The following is a 22,461-nucleotide window of genomic DNA, read 5'->3' as shown; positions in this document are numbered from 1 at the left end:
TGAAAAAAACCTGCCGCGGAATGGACTCAGTCAGAGATCAATATGATCAGACAAAAAGCCATTTATTGCAAAGCATTAACTCCTTATAGACTATTGCTTACACACACCTACAGCAATTTGGCATATTATGATTGGATACTTGTCTTGAAGACCCTTAGGGACTAACATATAATTGCTTAAGCACAGATGTGAGAACTTGACCTCAAACACTTGCCAACAGTCCACAGTTCTCATAACTCAGTGAATTCCAGCTTCTTCTTATCTTGCTTGCTTAAGCTTCCTCAGGCCTCCACCGGCCTTATTGTATCTTTCAGAGTTATTAGAGCTCATATACCAAATATCCATTCTCCTGTGAGAACACTGTCTCCACAAAAACCCCTGCTGTGCAGACAGCTGTCAGTGGAAAATAACTAATGCAAAAGTAATTCTTCAACTGTGTAGAGACACCTATGATCACATATGTCCTCTCAGCTGGTTATCAGAAAGGAAAGGAGCATTCATTGAATAATACACAGAAAGTAGCAGGTAAAGTGGACACATAACCATGTCCACCTTTGACATTTGCTTTTTCACTACGAGACACAGAGAACACACTTACCAGTACTGTGAACATGTGAGTTGTTTGATCCATGTCTAGGACTTAAGCTGGGGGACCCAGGGTAACTGTCCTGGGATCTGGGGCTGCGGGCACTGAAACAACGGACTTCACTGTCTGTCCCATTCACCATCTCCACAAACTGCCGACACCTGGTTTGACAGGAGGGAAGAAGGAGAAGAAGCTGCGTGACAGCCAGGATGCTCTGCACCAAGGCTTCCTCAGTTACCAAGCAGAGAACTTCTGGAAACTGCATATAAGTTAAACTTCTTGGCTTTCAAAAAGACATTTCAGACTCCTGCTACCCATGTACTGCAAGTGTTCTGATAATGCTGTAGGAGGAAGGAGTTCAGAAACTTCAACTTCGAAGTTAATGAATGTTGAGACATTCCCAAAAAGCAAGCTTATTTGCATGTAGTAAGAATAAACTGTGTGCTTTCATCTCCACCACGTCTGGGGAGAGCCACTCTGTACAGCTGGAAGAACTGGGACACATAAACTCTTTTTCCCTCTAAACTCTTCCCCAGGCAGCCTTTTCTATACCTCTGCCTTTCTAGGAACCTTCACAGTGACTGCCACATGCTCCATTGTTGCAAGATCTCCTCAAGACAAGTAAACACCATCTGTGAAGGAGCAGAAACTCCTTCACAGAGCAAAAATTTCACGTATCTCTCCCTCATGAGGCAAAGCCATACCAGGTTTGAGCAGCAACAACAGGGCTAGGTCTACCTTGCTACAAGCACTGTGCAAAGGGCTGAACCTCCGTCCTCTCTCACCTGCTCCCAAAGGGATCTCAAACAATTTGAATTCAGACCAAGGTGTACAGCCAGACTGGATGGCTGGACAGCCTCCTTCTCTCCTTCACCTAAGCATTTCAGTATTAGGGAGTAAAAAGCTATTCATACTTACTTTAACATGAAGAGCAGGTTGGGGTTATGTTCTAGGAGGCCAGGATAGAGCTGCTGGGTGGCTTCTATAGCCTCTCCCACTCTGCCTGCTAGCACTAGCTTCTGTATTCCTGAAAGCAAAAGGAGATTCATTGACACACAGGACTGGCCAACAAGAATGGCCAGAGGAATTGTCTCACATATGCCACATGGCTCCCCACTACCACCTTGCATAACGTCTAGGGAACACTGGGGACCACATCTTATTACGGACCAGGGTGAGCAAAAGCCTGTGAAAATGAGGAAGGCTCTGTTAGTAGCTCAGAAACACCAAGAGTAGAAGGATCTGAAGGAGAAGTTGGCATGTGCTGGGGTGGGGTGCTCTGGGACTTCTGTCCTTTAGCCCAAGAGCTATGTAGCCATGGAAAAGAAAGCAGGACATGACAATTTCAGAGGTCATCACCAAGCACATAGAAAAGAAGGTCATCAGGAGTAGTCAGCATGGATTCACCAAGGGTAAGTCTTGCTTGACCAATCTGATAGCCTTCTATGATGATGTGGCAGGATGGGTTGATGAAGGGAGAGCAGTAGATGTTACCTACGTCAACTTCAGCAAGGCTTCTAACACTGTCTCACATAATATCCTGGTAGGTAAGCTTAGGAAATACAAATTAGATGAATGGACAGTAAGGTGTATAAAAAACTGGCTGAATGACAGAGCTCAGAGGGTCATGATCAGCAGAGCAGAACCCAGCTGGAGGCCTGTAGTCAGTAGTGTTCCCCAGGGATCAATACTGGGTCTGGTCTTATTCAACTTGTTTATCAGTGACCTGGCTCAAGGGCTAGAGTTTGCTGATGATACAAAGCTAGGGGCAGTGGCTGACAAACCTGGAATCTGCGCTGCCATTCAGTGGGACCTTGATAGGCTGGAGAGAAAACTAATGAGTTTCAACAAGGGGAAGTGCAGGGTCCTGCACCTGGGTAGGAAGAACTCCTAGTACAAGCATAGGCTGGGGCCTGACCTACTAGAGAGGAGTTCAGCTGACAAGGACCTGGTAGTGTTGGTAGATGGTAAGTTGACTATGAGCTGGCAGTGTGCCCTTGAGCCAGAAGGAAGAGGAGTACCCTTGGGCTGCACTGGCAGGAGTGTGGCTAGCAGTCAAGGGAGGTGATCTTCCCCTTTGACTCTGCTCTGGAGAGGCCCCATCTGGAGAACTGTGTCCAGTTCTGGGCTCCTCAGTATGAGAAAGACAAGGAGCTACTGGAGAGGGTCCAGTGGAGGGTCACAAGGATGATCAGGGGTCTCAAGCATCTCTCTCATGAGAGACTGCAGGAGCTGGGCCTGCTTACTCCAGAGGAGACTGAGAGGGGATTGTTAATTATATCACCATCATCCATGCAAATCAATACCTCAAAGGTGGGTGCCAGGAGGATGGTGCCAGACTCTTTTCAGTGGTGCCCACCAAGAGGAGAAGGAGCATAAACTGATACAGAAGTTTCACCTCAACATGAGGAAGAACGACTTCCTTTGATGGTGGCAGAGCCCTGGAACAGGCTGCCCAGGGGGGTTGTGGAGTCTTCCTCTCTGGAGACATTGAAAACCCTCCTGGTTCCTGTGTGACCTGCTCTAGGTGGTACTGCCTTGGCAGAGGGTTGGACTGGATGATCTCGAGCTCCCTTTCAACCCTAATAATTCTGTGAAGACCCCAGGTCACACCCATGTTACATCCTCTGGCTGGTTCACACTTGGAAGTGTTTGTATGTCTGAGCATCAAACCAGCAGAGTATTCTTATAGGGCCTGTGGGCTTAAGCCACAGCCCAGTGCCATTTCCCACATATACCTATCTCGAAGTAGAAGTAGTTATACCAACAAAACTGGGTTCCTGCTAGTCCCACTTCAAAGCACTGAAGTAACACCTGAGCTTGGCCTGCAGTAAGGATGTGGCATCCATAAGCCAGCTCCAAGAACCACCTACTGACTAGGCTAGAAATAGCTGAAAAAGTTGTATTCTTCTAGGAGGTGCAAAGACACAAGGCAGAAGCCATCTATGATCCTGGGTGTTCATGGCTCACAGTGGGTCAGAAGACACAAGTGTAAGACTTGAGATCCCACCCCTGAACACTCAGCAAAGCTGCTGATCTACAGAGGTTCACATTTTGTTTTCTTCTAAGTGTCCTTAAAACTACAAATTCATTGCACTTCCTTCTCTGTTTTTCCAGGACTCCTTACAAACAACAAAGAGAAGGTTTTGGATCACCTGTGAGGTGCTCTAATGACAGCGAGTCATGACTTTTTGCAAGTCATGAGCAGCTGAAAGCCCAGCCTGGAAATCCCTATTAGCAATCCTCAAGTAATAATGTGCAATGACTGGTCTAGGCTCCCATGTCTCAGTGTTTATCTGCTTGCCATCGTAGCTGAAAGCTAAAACCAAAGAGGTGGCTCTCACGCACACATGTGTTGCACTCCTTCACTCTCTGTTGTATGTCTCACTGCTTTTAACAGCTGTCTACTTTGCCTTGTTTGGGAGCTCTCACAGATGTCATTGCTTTTTTATTTCCCCCTCTCTTTGCTTTCCCATCTCTATATTTCTTACAATTTTTATTTAAGTCCCAGCTTCACAGCTTCTCCATCTGCCTCATGACCTGTTTTCAGACAAACAAGACTACACAGTCTCATATGCCTCCAGAAGACTTTACCACCAAGCTAAACCAGCAGAACACTTAACTCAGAGTCGCACAGTGCATGACCTGGAAAGCATAAAGCCCATGAGCACTACCGGCCAGCAGCTACAAGTTATTGTGGGTACTAAGCAGAGCTCCCAGATGAACCTAAATGCTGGCTAAACGCATGTAATGTATGGAGAGTGAGCTGCAAAGGGGCATGATGCTCCCCATGCGTAACAGTCACATGAGGAACTGTTCACAAAGAGAAGGGAAACTACAGAGTGGAATGTAGCCTGTAGTCAACAGCCAGGAGAATGCAGAAAACACACCAATGTTCTGTGACTCTGCAAGCTGAGACTGGGAATAGAAAAGCAAAAAAAAAAAAAAAAAGAAAGCAAACCAAACAGACAGCAGGAGAAAGCCAAAAAGCCTTACTCTGCATGAACCAAAAGCCCTTACAGCCTCCCCAGCTGAGATATAAGCCACTATGGAGGCAACAGCAGTAACCAAACCAGACAGTGAATGCAAATCCTCCACCTAGTGCAAGCTAAACACACTGGCTACAAGTTTGCAAAATCTTCAATATGCAAAGAATTTACATGAAAACAAAATGTGCGAAGGGACTAGAAAGCTCATTACCTTTGGAAGCTAGAGTCAAAATAGACCTATGTGTCTGGATGGCTATAAGCAGGCTAATGAAACTAATAACCCAAAAAAGCTAATAATCCAAACCCTAAAGGATCTTTGCTGCAGTCACCTCAGTTCAGGTAAAATCCAAGGTAACCCATTCTATTCTCCATTGATTTGACACCACCTCCAAGAAAGCACCATAGATACTACCTTTAGCCTGATGTGTGAAACTGCTGGACTCAAAGCTGAGAGTCACCTCGTAACTTAGAGAATTCAGCTATTCATTTTCAACAACATTAATTAACAAAATTAACCAAGCTGATCACAAATTTTGCACATTCAACACTGCCAGGCATGGAAGCCAGTGCTCACAGCAGACAGGCAAAGGAAAGAATAGGACAGTTCTTCAGGAAAAGAGGGCAGAGGGTGGAAAGGACACAGTGATGATAGGAAAAGTGCTCCCAGCAATGGTCCCCAAGCTGTGCTGACCCACAGGCAGCAATGCTGAATCAGCAGTGTGCTCTGGACAGCTCTGTATTGTCATCGAGTAACTTTTCTACTTCCACAGCACTCCACTCCTCTGCAGGGTCCTCAAGGTAACACATGGCCAGTGTGCCACACTTTGGGAACAACTACCCAAGAGACTTACTTTGTCTATTCTTTATTGAGGTCTGTTCTTCCTGAATTGTGGTCTCTGTGATTCTGGCAAAGGCAGTTGCTGTTGAACAGTACCCATGATGAACCAAATACGACGAAACCATACTAGAAAATAGAAAATACAAACAGATGAAGAGACATTGGTAAAACACTGGAGTGGTTTTCCAGGGTAATCCACTGGAGAAAAAAAAGTCAACACAACAGAATTTGCAATTGCAGTGACCAAACTTAGCTTGCTTAGGGCGTAATCAGGGTTCAGACAAGTGTAAATTTGCAAGACAGGCATCTGTTCCTCAGCAAACAGGAGGGAGGCTCTATATTCACCTTACAGGGAGTGAGGCAGAATAATAAAAATTAGACTTCCAGTTCATACACGCTATTTATTTATTTCATGCCTGCTGTCCAGGGTCACTTAATAAGGGCTTAGTACTGCATCCAGTGTCATACTATAGAGACATAACATCTGAACCTCAGAGAGGCTCATGGCTTTCAAAGAGATCTCAAAAACAGAAGATTCTGCTCCTGAATTTTTTCCACCATTTCTTTTGCCAGCAATCATATCTCTGGTAGTTAAATCTCCTTATGAATTCTACATATTCACAGATACTTTATCTGCTGACTTACAACAAGCAGACGATCAGCACTGATTTTACAAATATTTTCACATTTTCAAGTTGCATTTTAAAATTATTCTTCTGGGGGGATGGGAAGGAAGGAGGAGGAAGCATCACTGTAGAAAATAAAAACAACAAACCATATTTCTGAACAGATAATTTTTAAGGCACTTCTGCTTCCCAAGATATGGTGGCTAAATGTTAATGCTCACCAGATTTTAACAACACCTAAAATGCCAGCACAGCCTTTCAAAGCTTCTAGTGATAAGTATCAAAATAGGTTTCTCATGATGAAGCTGTTATTAATCTAAGTCACAGCTCAAAACTCATGTCCAACTTGGCTACTCTCAGTACAAGAAAGAAGTATTTTATGAGTCAACAATCATGACAGGCATAACATTGTAAGCATGTGTCTATTTTTAGAATTGGCTTTAAAAGCAAGTGCTTCTGATCAGGGTTGGTCCAAGACATGCCCTTTGACCTCAGCATAGCACAGACAGGCAGACCTAACTGCATCCCTCTTGCTGTCAAGCACAGCAGTCAGGTCATCCTGGCTCAGCCAGGCTGAAATAATGAGCAGCATGATCCAGGCTGGCAAGAGCAAAGGAGAAAAGGCAACTCTTGCTCCAGTGTAATTCAGTAGCCAGAGTCAGAGGCTGCAACGGTTTAAATACTCTACAAAGCTGAAAAAAAACAGTCATTTTTACCAGGAAAAGGAAAAAAACACTCAAGTGCTGCAGGAACCTGTGCTACCAAACATACTAAAACATCTAAAACTAAGCTGGACAGACCAGTGCTCTCACCCACTGCAGATCCTTTTGTGTTCAGAAATGCAAGACACACTTTTTTCTGAACAAGTCACCTTTTGTGTATTAGGAACTATGAATTATTTTAATTTAAATATCAATTAAACTCTCCCTTCTCTTTGGCTGCTTTCCAAAAGCAGATCTTGTCCTTCCAAAGCCTGACAAGATATTTTGCAAAGAGTGAAATGACCCTACTGTGTCAACAGTTCAGTACATCAGAATGAAAATGAATGTTAAAGTCAATGCCAGTTGTTGCATCTCATCCATGCTAGGTCAGACTGAACACGCTGTGGCCCAACACTTGGACTTCCTAAAAGGCAAAAGCCAATGCCTAGGAAAAAATAAAGACATACATGAAATATACTTTTCCCTTCCAGCTCTCAATGATCAGTCAGATAGCTCCTATCCTAGTGGTAGAATCTCACTCCATTGTAGCCTGATAGATTTTTCTTCAGTTTTCTTCCAGAAAAGTGACTTCTTCAGTGACTTTTTGGATCCACGCTGTTTTCATTGTATCTTGTGGCAGAGAGTTGGAAAAAAACCCTTTTTTATTCTTTCTCAATGTGCCATCTGATTATCTTCACTTAAAATCATAGAATCAACCAGGTCGGAAAAGACCTTTAAGATCGAGTCCAACCTTTACCCCACAAGTCCACCACTAAACCATGCCACTAAGGGCCTCCTCTGCATGGTTTGTGAACACTTCCAGGGATGGTGACTCCACCACTGCCCTGGGCACTCACCACCCTTTGGAGAAGAAACTGTTCCTATTATCCAGTCTATACCTCCCTGGGTGCAGCTTGGGGCCATTTCCTCTTGTCCTAGCCCTTGTTCCTTGGGAGAAGAGACCAGCCACATGCTGGCTACATCATCTTGCCAGGCAGTTGCAGGGAGCGATAAGGTCCTCCCTGAGCCTTCTCTTCTCCAGACTAAACCCTCCCAGTTGCCTCAGCCATTCCCCATCAGACTTGTGCTCCGGGCTCTTCCCCAGCTCTGCTGCCCTTCTCTGGACCCACTCCAGCACCTCTATGTCTCTCCCATAGTGAGGGGCCCAGAACTAAACACAGGATTCAAGGTGTGGCCTCACCAATACAGGGGGATGATCACTGCCCTGGCCCTGCTGGCCACACTGGTGCTGACAGAGGCCAGGATGCTCTTGGTGTTCTTGGCTGCCTGGGCTCAAGTTGGCTCATGCTCAGCTCTGTCACTCAGCACCTTCAGGCCCTTCTCCACCAGGCAGTTTTCAGCCACTCTTCCCCAAACCTGGAGTGTTGCATGGAATTGTTGTGGCCCAAGTGAAGGAACTGGCACTTTGCCTTGTTGAACCTCATACCACTGGCCACAGCCCATTGACCCAGCCTGTCCAAATGTCTCTGCAGAGCCTTCCTACCCTGCAGCAGATCAACACTCCCAACGAACCTGGTGTCATTTGCAGACTTACTGAGGGGGCACTTGATCCCTTTGTGCTTCCTCAATAAGTCTGTAAATGACACCAGATTAAAAAGATAAAGACATTAAACAGAACTGGCTGCAGTACTGAGCCCTAGGGAACACCACTTGTGACTTTTCATCAGCAATCTTCAGGCTCAGCCATCCAGCCAGTTTTTTATCCAGTGAAGAGTACACCATCCAAGCCATGAGCAGCCAGTTTGTCCAGGAGAATGCTGCTGGAAACAGAGTCAGAGATTTTACTAAAGTCTAGGTAGACAACATCTACAGCCTTTCCCTCATCCACTAAGCAGGTCATCTTGCTATAGAAGGTCACATGATATCCTTTAATTCTTGCCGTACAATTGTTCCTTCATCACCTTCTAAAGGCTATTCAACACATTTATTTCACACTTCTGCCTTACCCCTCACAATCATATTCTTTGACACTGTATATTTGTTCCCTGCCTTACACCCACCCATACCCACCCACCCCATGTGCAAAGGCATATTCTACTTTGGGTATTTTTTTCATGCTCTTCTCACTTCTATTACATACTTTTGGAGAGAAAGAACCAAAACATCACATTAACGGTACACTACATATTCATACAGTGACAGAATTATCTTTTGGTCTCTGTATTTCCCCTGACAAATCTTTGCATTACTTATTTTTCCCTGCTTTTTACAAAAAAAAAAAACCAAGAGAAAAAGAAAGGGAGCTGACACTTCTGTGTAATGATTCATCATAACCCAAAGATCTCATTCCTTCCTGGAGAATCCCTTCTTCCCACCCTTAGCATCCTCAACACCACAGACACTACTGGCATGCATCCAAGTCTCTTTACAGTCTCATCATCCCAAAGTAACAATCCCTTGCCCAATCACTCCGTCTTTTGTCTCTTAAACAACTCATAATCAACACTGGACATTAGCCTCTGGCTGCATTAGTTCCCCCATAGTTTGCAGCAAGGGAACTTCCCAAAAGCCTTTTGGACTTCCAAGATGAAGACAGCAGCCCAATAACCATACCAATGTATCTGCAGGCTCCTCTTTGCAAAATCCACATCCTATTCCTCCATGTGCCCAAAACATCTACACTTCAGTAGTGCTTTTACATGTTTGTCCAAGCCAGACATCAAGGTTCTCTCGGCCCATTTGTGCATGACTCTCTTCTGAAACCCTTCATGAAACATGGCATCATACACACCATACTCCCCTTCTCTTGACCCTAAGCAGTTGGGTGAGAAACTCTTCTCCACAGCCACAAGTACACCTGTTTTCTCCTTGAGTCTCTTTAGGACTCTAGGCAAATATCTGATCCCACAGACTTTCTTCACTCACCTATTTCTTCCAGTGCTTCTTTGACAGACACTTCAATCCCAAACATAGGCTCTGTCAAATCCCTCACAAAGAAGCATTCCAGTATGACAGCCTAATTGATTTCTGGACACACAGGCAAAGAATTCAACTGCATATGGTCTTATCCTCCACAAGGTCTCTTTTTATACTGCAGTCTTCCTATAAGCCCTAAAAAAATCTCTGGCAGGCCTTCTGCTCCTTATTTTAGTAAAGAAAGATATTATTATTTTCAATAGTTTCTGCTAGTTATTTTTCAAAGGTTTTCCTGGCTGCCCTGAATTATCTGCAAATAACTAAATACAAGACTAACAGAAAACAAGAATGATCACATGGATGCAATCATCACTGCATCTAAGTCTCCTGGATGACACTGACCAGTATCTGCTGTTTAGGGAAAGAATATAATAAAAAGGTGAAATACAGAGCTCACTGTAATCAGAAACAGAACCAACAGCCACAGACCTGGGGGTTTAAAATACCGCCATGGAACTGGTCTCCATGAATTACTGTGAATACTTAGATGCTGTGTATGTAAAAATCTACTTATACCTAAACTCCCACTACTTCTTGCAGCAGCAAGTCCCACAGTGCAGCAAGTCCCACAGTTTCACTGAATAAAAAAAAAAATGTTTTTAAGTGCAATGTTTTTTCTCTAATTCTTGAGGTTTGAGAAATAGTGAATAATCACTTTCTAGTCATGCCATTCATGGTGTGAATGACTGACAAGAGACAACTACAGTCCACCTTCCTCAATTACCTGTTTCCAAGCTGTGGAGCTTTAGTCAGTTGGGTCTTTCTTCAGACAGAAGACATTCTTGACCTCTGACAACTCCTGTTACTTGTTCTCACCAAGTTCCATTCACTCCTTTTTGCCATTAGAAATTCATTCAATATTCATACATTTACAGAGTGCTGTAACTGTGTCTTCAGTTAAGTTGGGTTTGGAAGCCTCTGGTTTAGGCTACTTCTTGCTCTTTCATTTCTCGATTCAGCTGACTTACATACTGGCTTTTCTTCTATGTTAAGAGTTTTTATGGTGTCCTTTCCACCCCTTTCCCCCTGTGATCACCTCAAAGTGTATCTTCTCCCATTCCTACAAGCTTTCATGCAGTCTTTGGCTGAAAACTTTTCCTGTATCTTTTACATTTGAAACAGAAGCAATCTACATAGGAAAGACTATCAAACAACAAAACAGAGGGCAAAACAACTTCAGCAAAATGCACTGCCTGGCATTTTTTGCTGTAAGAATGCATAAATTAGCATTATAAAGTATTTACAGCCTAACAGAAGGGAGGAAGCTGAACACCAAAACAGTGACTTACTTCTGCAGCATGGCTTGCCACTCGCCTAGTCTGTCTCCTATGGGAAACCGCTTAATGGTGCTCCGAATCTTCGCTTGCCACTCCCTCATGTAGTCCTCAATGTCGAACACAAATGGCTGCTGCCCAAAGTTGGCATCAACTATCTCTCCAGGAGTCTGGAGACCCACTGTAGGGTAGAGATTTGACTGTGAAGGAAGAAAAAAAAAACTCTTATCAAACCCAGCCTTCTGTTCCAGTTACATGATTTGGTAAGACAGAAATGCTGCTCTTTACATTGAAGAATGTATTGGAGTGGGGAGAGGCAACTGCCCTTTAGGGACCCCTCAAGGAAACACACAACTTACTGTGCAGTTATTGAAAATTACTGCATAAAACTATAGAGCCATGGGCTCAATCTCCCAGCAGTCAGTGATTGACATCATGGTTGCTGTATGTGGCCTGTCCACTTCCTGGCTTAGTTTTCTACTCAATTTCTACCAAAATTCATGAGCCAGAAGCTAATAATAATAAGAAGATTAACACCAAGAATAAAAATGGATGGTGCATTATGTGAATCAACAGATCTATGTGTTCTTCAATTTTTTTTACAGATTTCTCTTTTTTCTTGGCAGCTGTTCTCTGAATACTTTACATCTCTGATGACAAGGGAATAATGGCTGGTAATGGAGCTCTGAGGTTAAGTCTTTGATGGCCCTAAGACAGCAAGTCATTCACACAAGAAATTCCATTATTGCTAGATGAATTTAATTTTAAGAACAAGCCTATGGATCCGAATGGAAGCTTTCATTCACCACCAGAATATGGAGAAAAGAAAAAATTACCGCTGTAAATAGAGCTCTAAAATTCATCCAGTAATTCTGCTTCCAAAGATGATCTAATTGAGAATAGGTAGTCAAAGTCTACCCAGAAGTTCTCTGAATTCAAGCTCTTTATGTTTCTGGATACAAACTGAATCCCTGAGTCACTTAAACATGGGGAAAAGAGAAATGGCATCAGAAAAGGTGTAGGGAGGGGTGCCAGTAACAAAGAAACCATGCAGCACCAAGGGAGCAAGAAGGGCCAGGAAAGGACATGGAATAGAGAGGTGCCTGCAAGGGTGAGGCAAGAAGGCAGGAATTCAAGGGAATAATATTGGAAAAGGGTAACAGGACTCAAAGTCATGTGCAGCCAACACAGAAGCTGAGTCATTTAGCATATGAAGAGGAATGTCCAAAACCCGCACTGGGGAAGAAGTCTGCTGCTCTTGCTTACATCCATAGTCAGGAGGTGAAATGACCTACTCAAGTGTCTTTAAGCTTCTTTTTAGAGAGAAATTATCTCATAGAGGATAATTATCAATAGCAGGAGGCCTATAGGGCCACTGTTCTCCTTCCTGGCCAAAAGCAACAGTTATGGATGAGCTGCTGCTGTAAAAGCCAGAAGGAGATTTCCACGGAAAACAGCTCAGCAAACGGGCTGGTTAATGGCAGAGAGATAGTCTTCAATAGAGACCCTGTCAGAAGGCACTTGAATAGCTGATATCCAAAACGATCTGATCGGATCTTCTTCCAGTTTACCACTAAACCAGCATCTCCTCTGCACAGGACACACAGAGAAGCATGAGACCCTGTAAGGATGATCTGGTGAGATAAAGAAACAGCAGTATGGGGGATGCTCTGGACTCAGTGAGCCTGGGCATCAAGCCGTATTGACAGCTGATGTGAAAAGGCAAATTAAATAACTAGAACATCTTTCAGCACAGACACTGGCTGGGATATGGGAGAGATCAGTAAAGCAGGAAATCCTATTGCGAAGGCGAACAGGGAATGCTAGGTGTTATTTCTCATGACACAAAACTTAGAGGAGTAAAATACGTTTTTTGGCAAGAGGTGCCAAGCAGAGAAGAACAAGCTTTCTTCCACACAGTGGAGAAGTCAGCCAAGCAAATAAGCACTTTTGAGGCCTAAGTTATGGAAACTAAGGAATTCCTAAGGGGAAATTCACTTAGGGTTATGAATTACAAAGACAGGAGTGCAGCCTCAGGGACAGGAAGTCTGTGTGAGGGAAGTGGGTGCAGGGGATGTATTGGTGTATGCCTGACCTCATTTTATCTTCTCTTCCTAAACATCTGCTCCTTGCTCAGGAACACTTGAGCCTGAAAAAGAGCAACCATGGTTTTGCTCATGACCCACTGTAAAAATCACACTTTTCTGCATTCTGACTAGATGCTATTGCCTGGTGTAACTCAACTGCTGTCACTGCACTCAAGAGTAGCTTGATACTAGTTTGTGAATCAGGAGTAACTATCAGCCCCATATGGATGCCAAATACATTCCTCCAGTGATTCCATGAGCTGGTTACTCATCATAGGAGAAGACTTGTCAAAAACCTGTGTGACGAGCACGCATGCTACAGCCAGCCTGCTGATGGGACATATGAGAGGCTACTCAACGGCTTTTCACATCCACTGCCCACACTTGAATCTGCATTGGGAAGACATTGACCTGTAATGAAGTTTGAATACTAACTTTAATTCCAGAAGGATCCCTTACCATGTCAAGAGGATACCTCATCCTCTAAAGGTGATGAAGGATGAGAGAAGGCATGTGAATAGTCCACAAACCCAGGCACAGGATTACAAAGTCACAGAAAAAGAAGCATCCACATCATTCAGTAATGCTTTACCATTCTTTTAACAAGGCATCAAACACAATCACACACACACACTCTCTTCTCCCTCCATTCTGTTTGCATTTGTAGTTAAAATACTGAAAAGAGGTGTACTTACAGGGAGGTCTGTAAAGGCTATACCTGTAGGGGGAAAAATATTAAAATTAAAAAGACAAAGGATTTTCTCCCTGCTAGGCTACATCCTTAACATGCTACAAAACATTGCTGTGCTTCAGTAACTCAGTTCTGACCCTGCTCTTCACGAGCTGCTGTATCTATAAGTAACTTCCCTCCCCAGACTCCTCCTCTGCAAGGTTTTACATCTGGAGAAAGGTTCAGGGAAAAATCTAAATCCTTCTGACATCTGCCCCAAAAATTTGATTTTCTAAAAGGCAGCTCCTCTTTTCTTTGCTTGTCCCTCTTCACTCTCTTGTTACTATGAAGGAACGTTTTCAAGACTCACTTTGGCTTTAGAGAGTTTTACTGTAACGCTGATTTGATTTAGGCTATAACTAGTTCTGACTAGCCAGAGAGACAGAAATGAACATTCAAAACTTTGTATTACTGCTGGGAAACAGCATTCCAACAGGATCCAAGAGCACCTGAGAAATAGTGTGTCAAGAACAGCTCCATTCTAAACTACGCTGCTACAGTTCCAAATAGCAGAAATGAAAATCAAGTGTATAGTTTCCCTTTTCATTTACATTTAGCATACCAGAAAAAAAGATGCTGAGACAAAGGCAGGCACTGCCTAGGATGGCTGACAGAGATGTGGCCAAAGACAATGCCCGGCTAGTATCAGGCTATCCCTGGACACAGCTCCACAATGCTCTGAATCTGCAAAGACAGGAGGTCAAGGGAGGAGACTCTGACCCTCTACTGCACTCTGGGGAGACTCTCCCCTGCAGTCCTGTGTCCAGCTCTGGGGCAACAACACAGGAGGGACGTGGAGCTGCTGGAGCAAATTCAGAGGAGGCCACGGAGATGCTGCAAAGGCTGGAGCAGCTCTGCTCTGGAGACAGGCTGAGAGAGCTGGGCTGGTTCAGCCTGGAAAGGAGAAGGCTCCAGGGAGACCTTAGAGCAGTTCCCACTGCCTAGAAGGGCTACAGGAAACATGGGGTGGGGTTTTGAGCAAGGACCTGTAGGGTCAGGACAAGGGGAAATGGCTTTAACCTGACAGAGGGGAGACTGAGATGAGCTCTTAGGCAGAAGTTCTTCCCTGTGAGGATGCTAAGGCCCTGGCATAGGTTGCTCAAGAGAATCTGTGGCTGCTCCATCTCTGGCAGTGTTCAAGGCCAGGTTGGACGAGGTCTGGAGCAACCTGGTCTAGTGGAAGATGCCCCTGCCCATGGCAGGGGACTGGAACTGGATGAGATTTAAGGTCCCTTCCAACCCAAACTACTCTGTGATTCCATGAAATATTTACTATTTGATACAGCACAGACTGAAAATGAAATTATCAGAAAAAAAGCCCACGAATATTTTGCTAAATAAATAGCCAACATGGTTGCATTAACATGATGGCAGTTCGGACCTTGTCCCAGTGAGACTTACCCTGTGATTCGATAAATAAAGTTATTACATTGCTTTTAAATTAATGCATTCATATGTTTGGCACTCTGTTACATAAGTCAAATGAAAGTTTAAAGCCATTCCCATTCATCCTGGCATTACCTGTCCTTGTAAAAAGTGCCTCTCCAGACTTCCTGTCAGCCCCCTTTAGGTACTGGTCTCCCTCCTCTCATCTACTTCTCTTTCTTTCCCTCCTAATTCACCCCCACCCCACTTCTAGCCACATCACGTTTTTTATTGCCATGACACTGCTCAGAACTTGTCAAAAGCATTTTATCAGCAGCCAGAAGACATTCAGAGCATATTCCAGAACAGAGAATTAAGACTATGTATGATGTCAAACAGCTTTTGTGGGATGTCTCCAGAGTTCAATACTCAGCTTCAACAAGAACATCCAGAATTTGGTAGCCAAGAAAACAGTTCTTATACCATGCTCCTGATGGATCTGATTAAATAGAGAAATATGGAGACAACGGAAGATCATAGTTAAGCAATGGAAGAAACTGCAAGGAAAACAAAAGGGGGTGGTATCTAATTAACATATGAAAAGGACACGGTTGAAAAGGTAGAGAGAGAAATGGTGAAGAGAGAATAACATCTTTAAGAAAATAAAAGCTACTACAATTCTGCTAAAAGTGACAAATTCAAATGCCCAGAGGCAGGGCACTTGAACCCTGCTGTCAAGCTAACTGGCACCACACAGGGGCTGACTATCTTATGAATATTTCTGACATCTGCAGCAGTATTACACAATGACTGTGTACAGCTTCAGGGGCTTTATGTCAGGGAACATCGAGAAAAAAGCACATTCATCTTTTTCCAGGTAAACCCTGGGTTTACACAACTCAGAAATGAGATTCTCAGGTTAGCATTAAGTATCATGAAATATTCAAGATCTTCAAGGATATGCTTCCACCAGTGCAGAAAGCATTCAGACTTTCAAATAAATCATTGTTCCTGCCTCCATCTGCTCTTGGTTCCTCTGCTGACACCTGCTTCACCTCTTCTTTTAAGTCTATCTGTTCTGTGCCCATAAGAAGCTGTATAAGAGACTGACTTGTGGCCCATGGGACTCTTCTCCTCAGCATTCACTGGGGAGCATTTATCTTGAATGCTGTGTTTGTTTATCAATGGCACCACTGGCACTTAACAACAGTCTTCCTGGCTGAGGTTTTCTTTTTTTGTAAAAAGACAGGAAAATGTTGCAGCAGCTTTTGTTGGTTCTGCCCAGCAATGAGTCTGCTACTCCCTTGTACTTCCTTGTAATTCCATCACTCTGTCTCCTCTACCCACATCATCTCTCCTCTCCGAGTACAACCATTACGCCACTACAGCTCAAAGAGAAGTTGGTACATGAATGAGCCAATTGTGGACTCCCAGGAGAGTCTCCTACCTATAATCTGCTCACACATCCCAAGTCTTGTACCATACATCTGACAGCCAAAGAGAAGGAAGACTCCTTGTGCTGCTCTCTAAGCCTAGTGTAACTTAATTCCCTTCCTTTCCCGTTTCTTCCCACTGACATTGCTCACTGCTGGGGTAGGCTACTCACCAAGGGATCATTAAATGGCACTTTAGAAAACACAGCTTTTCAACCCCAAAAGCCCATATTTGAAGAAAAAGTAGCACTAAAAATTAAGAAAGAAAGACCAGGTAACTTCACTTCTATAAAGATCTCCAAATGTTTATAGATCATTGTTTTGTTTGGGACAAACAGAAAACAAAACTCCAGGTCCAGGACATCAGGCAAAGAATTTGAGTATGGTAATTACACTGAACCACGCTCTGTGTTTGGCTTCATATGTACAGAGACGCAGATATAGGACAGCCTTGAGAACAGAACAGAGGATGGAGCAAGGGACAATTTCTAGGACACCCTATTACTCTGCAGACTCCCAGTAACTAAAAAGAAATCAAATTTCAAACAAACAAATCTGTATTCATTAAACAGAAGACCTGGCCTCTTCCTGACTGTTATGCTTTCATTACAGTCAAAAGCAACAGCACTGTCAGGTTGAAAAATGGTGAAGCTGGAAAACCACCCCCTCCAACAAAGGAAAACAGCAAGCATGAGCCACTGCACTACTTATGTGTAAACACACAGTAAACATCTAGGGCAGGAACTAAAAGGAGAGATTTTGTGAAATCATTGTAGCTATTTCAGTGTCTTGGTCACTGTTGTATGGGGGAACTTTTCTCATTCCTAAGCAACAGTTCCTGTTCAACACCATCAGCAGTTGCTTTCACAACTCTGCTTGTCCTCCCAGCTCTTGACTGGAAAGAGCAACATCCACATATTATAAATTAAATTTAGAACAATCCAGGTAATAGAAATCTGGGCAATTAACTAATACTTACAGACTAGAAATGACTCCTAGTGTCTTCACTAGTGACTGATCGCACCAGGTAATAAACCACAAGTCTTCACTAGGAAGCCCCCTGCATCACACATGGTCTGACTGATAAACAGTTATAATTTCAAAAAAGAAGCCAGATCAAACACTCAACTCTCAGAAACTCCCCACTGGGATCCTGATTGAGGCTCAATTTATCGAATTAAAATGTTAAAAATAAGTCTCAAAAGGATGATCAAAGAATGGAAACCTCCTAATATGTTCCAAAGCATCAGGACTAGTTGCTGAATGCAGGGACACAAACTTGAGAACACTTCTCAGAAGGCATGTGCCTCATTTCCAGCCAACCATCAAACAAATGGGGGGATACAAAATTAAGGGAAAACTGAAAACAACTCTCCCCAAAAAGGTCTTTCTGCAGGAGCACCAGACCTCCCTGCATCTGCCTCAAAAGAAGGATTCATCTTGAGATTTGAGGGTGCAAAGCCCACATCTCAGATCCATATCTCTGATACACCTCTAGCATAGTGTGCTATCTTCAAAGAATAACCCACTGGCTGAGGATGGAAGCATCATCATCTGGTCCAACTCCTCTGCCCAAGCAAGGCCACCCACAGCTGGTTGTCCAAGACCATGTCAGATGACTTCTGAAAACCTTCAAGGAGACTTCATGATTCATCTGGGCAACGTATGCCAATGCTCAGTCACCCTCACAGTTAAAGTGTCTCCTGATGTTCAGAGGAAGCCTCCTGTGTTTCAGTTTTTGCCCATAGCCTCTCATCCTGGCACTGGGCACTACTGTCTGCTTTGCACCCTTCCTTCAGGTATCCGCATATTGATGAGATTCCCCTGAGCCTTCTCAGCTGAACAGCCACAGCTCTCTCAGCCTTTCACCTCCTTGGACAGATCATAGAATAACAGAGTGGTTTGAGCTGGAAGGGACTTTAAGACTCATCCAGTTCCAACTCACTTCCATGGGCAGGGACACCTTCCACTAGACCAGGTTGCTCCAAGCCCCATCCAACCTGGCCTTGAACACTGCCAGGGATAGAGCAGCCACAGATTCTCTGAGCAACCTGTGCCAGGGCCTCAGCACCCTCACAGAGAAGAACTTCTGGCTAAAATCTCATCTCAGTCTCCCCTCTGTCAGGTTAAAGCCATTCTCCTTTGTTCTGTCCCTACAGGTCCTTGCTCAAAACCCCACCCCATGTTTCCTGTAGCCCTTCTAGGCAGTGGGAACTGCTCTAAGGTCTCCCTGGAGCCTTCTCCTTTCCAGGCTGAACCAGCCCAGCTCTCTCAGCCTGTCTCCAGAGCAGAGCTGCTCCAGCCTTTGCAGCATCTCCGTGGCCTCCTCTGAATTTGCTCCAGCAGTTCCATGTCCCTCCTGTGTTGTTGCCCCAGAGCTGGACACAGGACTGCAGGGGAGAGTCTCCCCAGAGCGCAGTAGAGGGGCAGAATCCCCTCCCAGTCCCAGATGCTCCAGTCCTTTCATCATCTTGGCAGGCCTTTGCTGGACTCTCTCCAGCATGTCCAGCTCTCTCCAGTACCAGGGTGCCCAGTACTCTTTCCAGGAGCTCACCAGAAATTACACACTTTCCACCAAACTCCAATCCCACTCCTTCCTTCAGCCCAGCCAGTAACTCAAAACAACTTTTGCTCTGTTGTATGCTTTAAGTGTGATATTTTTCTACCAGTTACTTCATCCTGAATTCAACAAAGTAGAACTGACACAGAGACAAGAAGCAAAGGGAAGGAGTGCTGGAGCAAAGGAAAGGAGTGCTTGTCCCTGCCCAAAAAAATGAATTCCAGCACAAAAAGTGAGATGAACCTATCAAAATATACTGCATGTCTTACGTGACCAGAAAAAAAAACCACAAGAATTTGTCCAGAGTGGAGAATATGTCATCCAAGTGAAAGATATTTTAAGTGAAAATGGCCACCAGTTTTTATTTCAGGCAAATCAGACATGACAGATGCCTGGAAATCTGGAAGAGATTCCTTTGGGCAAAGTTTTGAAGTCCTTAACTTCAGGGGAAATACTGAAACTACTGTGGAATGAATCAAATTATAGGTCAGTGCTTAAAGTAAGACTTCTTTAGCTGAATCAATGTCTAGCTTTGGGAATGCTGGGACCAATGTGTTACGGCTCACAGATGGACAAGTCCCATTTAAAAATGGAAAGACAGTGATACAGTGGCTATGTAGGTATCAGAATAATACACTAACTAAACTTACCACTTCTTTATTTCCCTGTTGCCAGACATTTGCCATCTGATCCAGCCTCCCCCAGCTGCACAGTAGCAGAGGAAAGAAGCAGAAGCTGGGGATGCAATTCTAACCTACTTCAACAGATGGAGCAGCACAAAAACCCTTTCACATGCTGAAATTTCTGTCTTGCCGCCAATTTACAACTCCTGACTGCTGTCCAGAGCTGTTTTTCTCTCCTATTCCATATATGTGGGACAAGTGTTACAACACATGCCAAGCATTAGAGTAACCAGCAGAAAGAGCAGGGCAGAAGCGTCCCTTTCCTGAGAACATCTTTCTTTATTTACCTAAGCTGTGGCCATTTTTTGTGTAGAAGCAGGTATTGTTGATGAGGTTGACACAGCAGCCAATCACATCTCCAGTGGTGAACGTAGGGCCATAGGGCTGTCCTGTCCCCGAGGAGCAGAAGGAGTGCCCATCGTCCCCATGGTACCCATAGGAATGTTTATCCCATCCTGCACAAGACAAGACAAAAGAGCCAGTCAGCAGTGAAGCCATCTCAGCTGAGCAACACAGCAGTGATAGTCTCAGGACACAATTTTCTGGGAGGAAATTAAAAAATTTTAATCCTACTCCTGATTCATCCCAATACTAACATTCACATACCAGTACCTGAAAAGTCATAAATCACAATACATCAATTAGGTTTCAATCTCGTGTCCCTTATGAGAAGCAATTAAAGGGACACTGCAAAAAGTAATTTTGACAAAGATTTTTTTTTTGTTTTAATAAACTATTTCTGTTTTATCTTGCCTGCAGTGAAACAAGCTTCTCATTGTAAAACACTTGTTTTTCCCACTAACACCATCTTCCAGCAGAAGCATTTAAAATAATTCTCAGCCAAGTGCAGCATTGTCTGCTCAGAGGAATAACCCAATGGCCAGAGGCACTTTTTGCATTCTCACATTTACATTTCCCTTCCAACAGCTGATAAGGATTTCTGTGTTCCCCTTGGGTGGTGACATTTCCCATTCTGTGGACATGGTACAGCACAACCCTCGCCTGGCAATTTTAAAAGTGGTCAATTCTAACATAAATATATTTTATTTCTTCTGCCAGTAACACTGTGCCATGGTTACAGCTGGGGTCAGGGACAGCATTCTGTCCACATGCCCTTTTCCACACCTCACAGTAATTCCGCCATGCCTAGCTCCTGGTTTTGCTCTGATCTACCACAGTTCTCTTGTAGATTCTTTTGTGAATTTCCTACATATAGAAATGCCAGATATAACTGGTAAATACTGCAAAGAAGAGAGATTAGTCCACCTTTTAAAAGCAGAAGTGTTCTTCAGGCAACACACTAGTCTTTTCTTTTCAGGAGTCTCATCTCCCTCTAGTAGGGGAGAGTGCCCCCACATCTGTGGCCAGAGAGTGATTCAGTGAATGCCAGCTGAATTTACTAACCATGCCTGCGCCAACTTCAGGTGCCACTACTGATCAAGATGGCTTATCCCATCTCTTAGAAGATGATATAGGTAGAGACTCCTATGTAGCAGGAGACTATGGCAGGTGAGGAGTCGTAAAAGCACAGAATGGCTTGGGTTGGAGGGGACCTTAAAGCTCACCTAGTTCTACACCCCTTGCCATGAGCATGGACACCATAGAGTTCTGAGGAACTGTCTTATCAGAGAGTTTAAAGAAAGCACAACACACTGTCATTAAAAGACTTCCAAAAAGAATCGGGACCTTTCAGCTCTTTATAGTGTTCCCATGAACTACACAATCAAAACCACATGGCACAGAGAGACAGGCTTCTATCAAAAAGCCTAAGATAGACACAACATTAGTAACAACCACCTGTGTTTTAAACAGATAGGTCTGGGTCCTTAGGCTGACCGTGGCAACTGAAGTGGAAGCAAAAGAAGCTGCTTTGAGAGTGCACTGACCATGTACAACCAGAGGGTAGTGCAGAATCTATTAATCTGGAGCAATGGTCTTGGTAAAAGGACTAGATAAAAAATGCAAAGACCAAGCGAGGAGAGGGGCTAAAAAGTAGAAAGCAAAGTAGAGGGCAAAAAAAGACTGAGTACTGCAAAGCCCAGAGAGCAGCCCCATGAGGGTGGGCTGGAACACTCCTGCAAGCCATGACTTTCCTACAAAGACAACAACCACCACCTGAGGGCACTAGAAATTTAATCCTGTAAAATGGTGCTCAGTTACATGCACTCAGATGTCTTCATCAGCTGACATACAGACTCAGGTTTCTCAGAAAAGCATGAAACATAGGGTGCATGGCCAAGGCCCTCCATTTATTGCACCACACCACAGGAATGCCAATGGGAGACTCAGGGAATGGTGCAAGACTGAAACATGCCATGGCCTAAGATTTTGGGCCTCTGGTCAGAGTTTAGCAGTGGAAAGTGTGAACGACTACTAGCAAAACCTAGACTAGAAATGGTGAATAATTCCCTCTGTTAAGTCCCACAGATCCACGGGAACAGACTCAGATGTCCAAGAGTCAGCTCTATCTTCCCTTGAACCAGCTCCAAACAAGCTGCCAACAGTAACACCAGTCCTGCCTAACATCTCCAGGAAGGACAGCAGAACAGACTGCACTCTTGGCAAGCTCAAAAGGAATCCAAATTGGCTTGCCAAAAACAAAGAAGGGAGTGATGGGAACTCTAGAGTCTACTGTCAAACTTCCACTGCCAA

General features: G+C 44.1%; 1 protein-coding gene across 3 annotated transcripts in view; it reads right to left on the bottom strand.

Annotated features, from left to right (window-relative positions):
- RANBP10 (RAN binding protein 10) overlaps positions 1–22,461 on the bottom strand; it is a 66,394-nt gene that overhangs the window by 6,683 nt on the left and 37,250 nt on the right. For 2 of the 3 annotated variants that reach the window (XM_005152309.3, XM_031051929.2), the window contains exons 4-9: positions 20,097–20,264; positions 13,734–13,756; positions 10,967–11,151; positions 5,427–5,539; positions 1,505–1,613; positions 599–747 (exon numbers count right to left, since the gene is read on the bottom strand). In XM_005152309.3, coding sequence (XP_005152366.1) covers positions 599–747; positions 1,505–1,613; positions 5,427–5,539; positions 10,967–11,151; positions 13,734–13,756; positions 20,097–20,264 — 747 coding nt within the window. Of the gene's footprint in view, positions 1–598; positions 748–1,504; positions 1,614–5,426; positions 5,540–10,966; positions 11,152–13,733; positions 13,757–20,096; positions 20,265–22,461 lie in introns of those variants that run through there. The other variant, XM_031051930.2, reaches the window with a different exon arrangement.

This window comes from Melopsittacus undulatus, chromosome Z (assembly GCF_012275295.1).
Source record: "Melopsittacus undulatus isolate bMelUnd1 chromosome Z, bMelUnd1.mat.Z, whole genome shotgun sequence".
NCBI classification, from domain to species: domain Eukaryota; kingdom Metazoa; phylum Chordata; class Aves; order Psittaciformes; family Psittaculidae; genus Melopsittacus; species Melopsittacus undulatus.
Note: the sequence above shows the minus strand (reverse complement) of the source record. Positions and strands in the feature narration are given on the sequence as shown.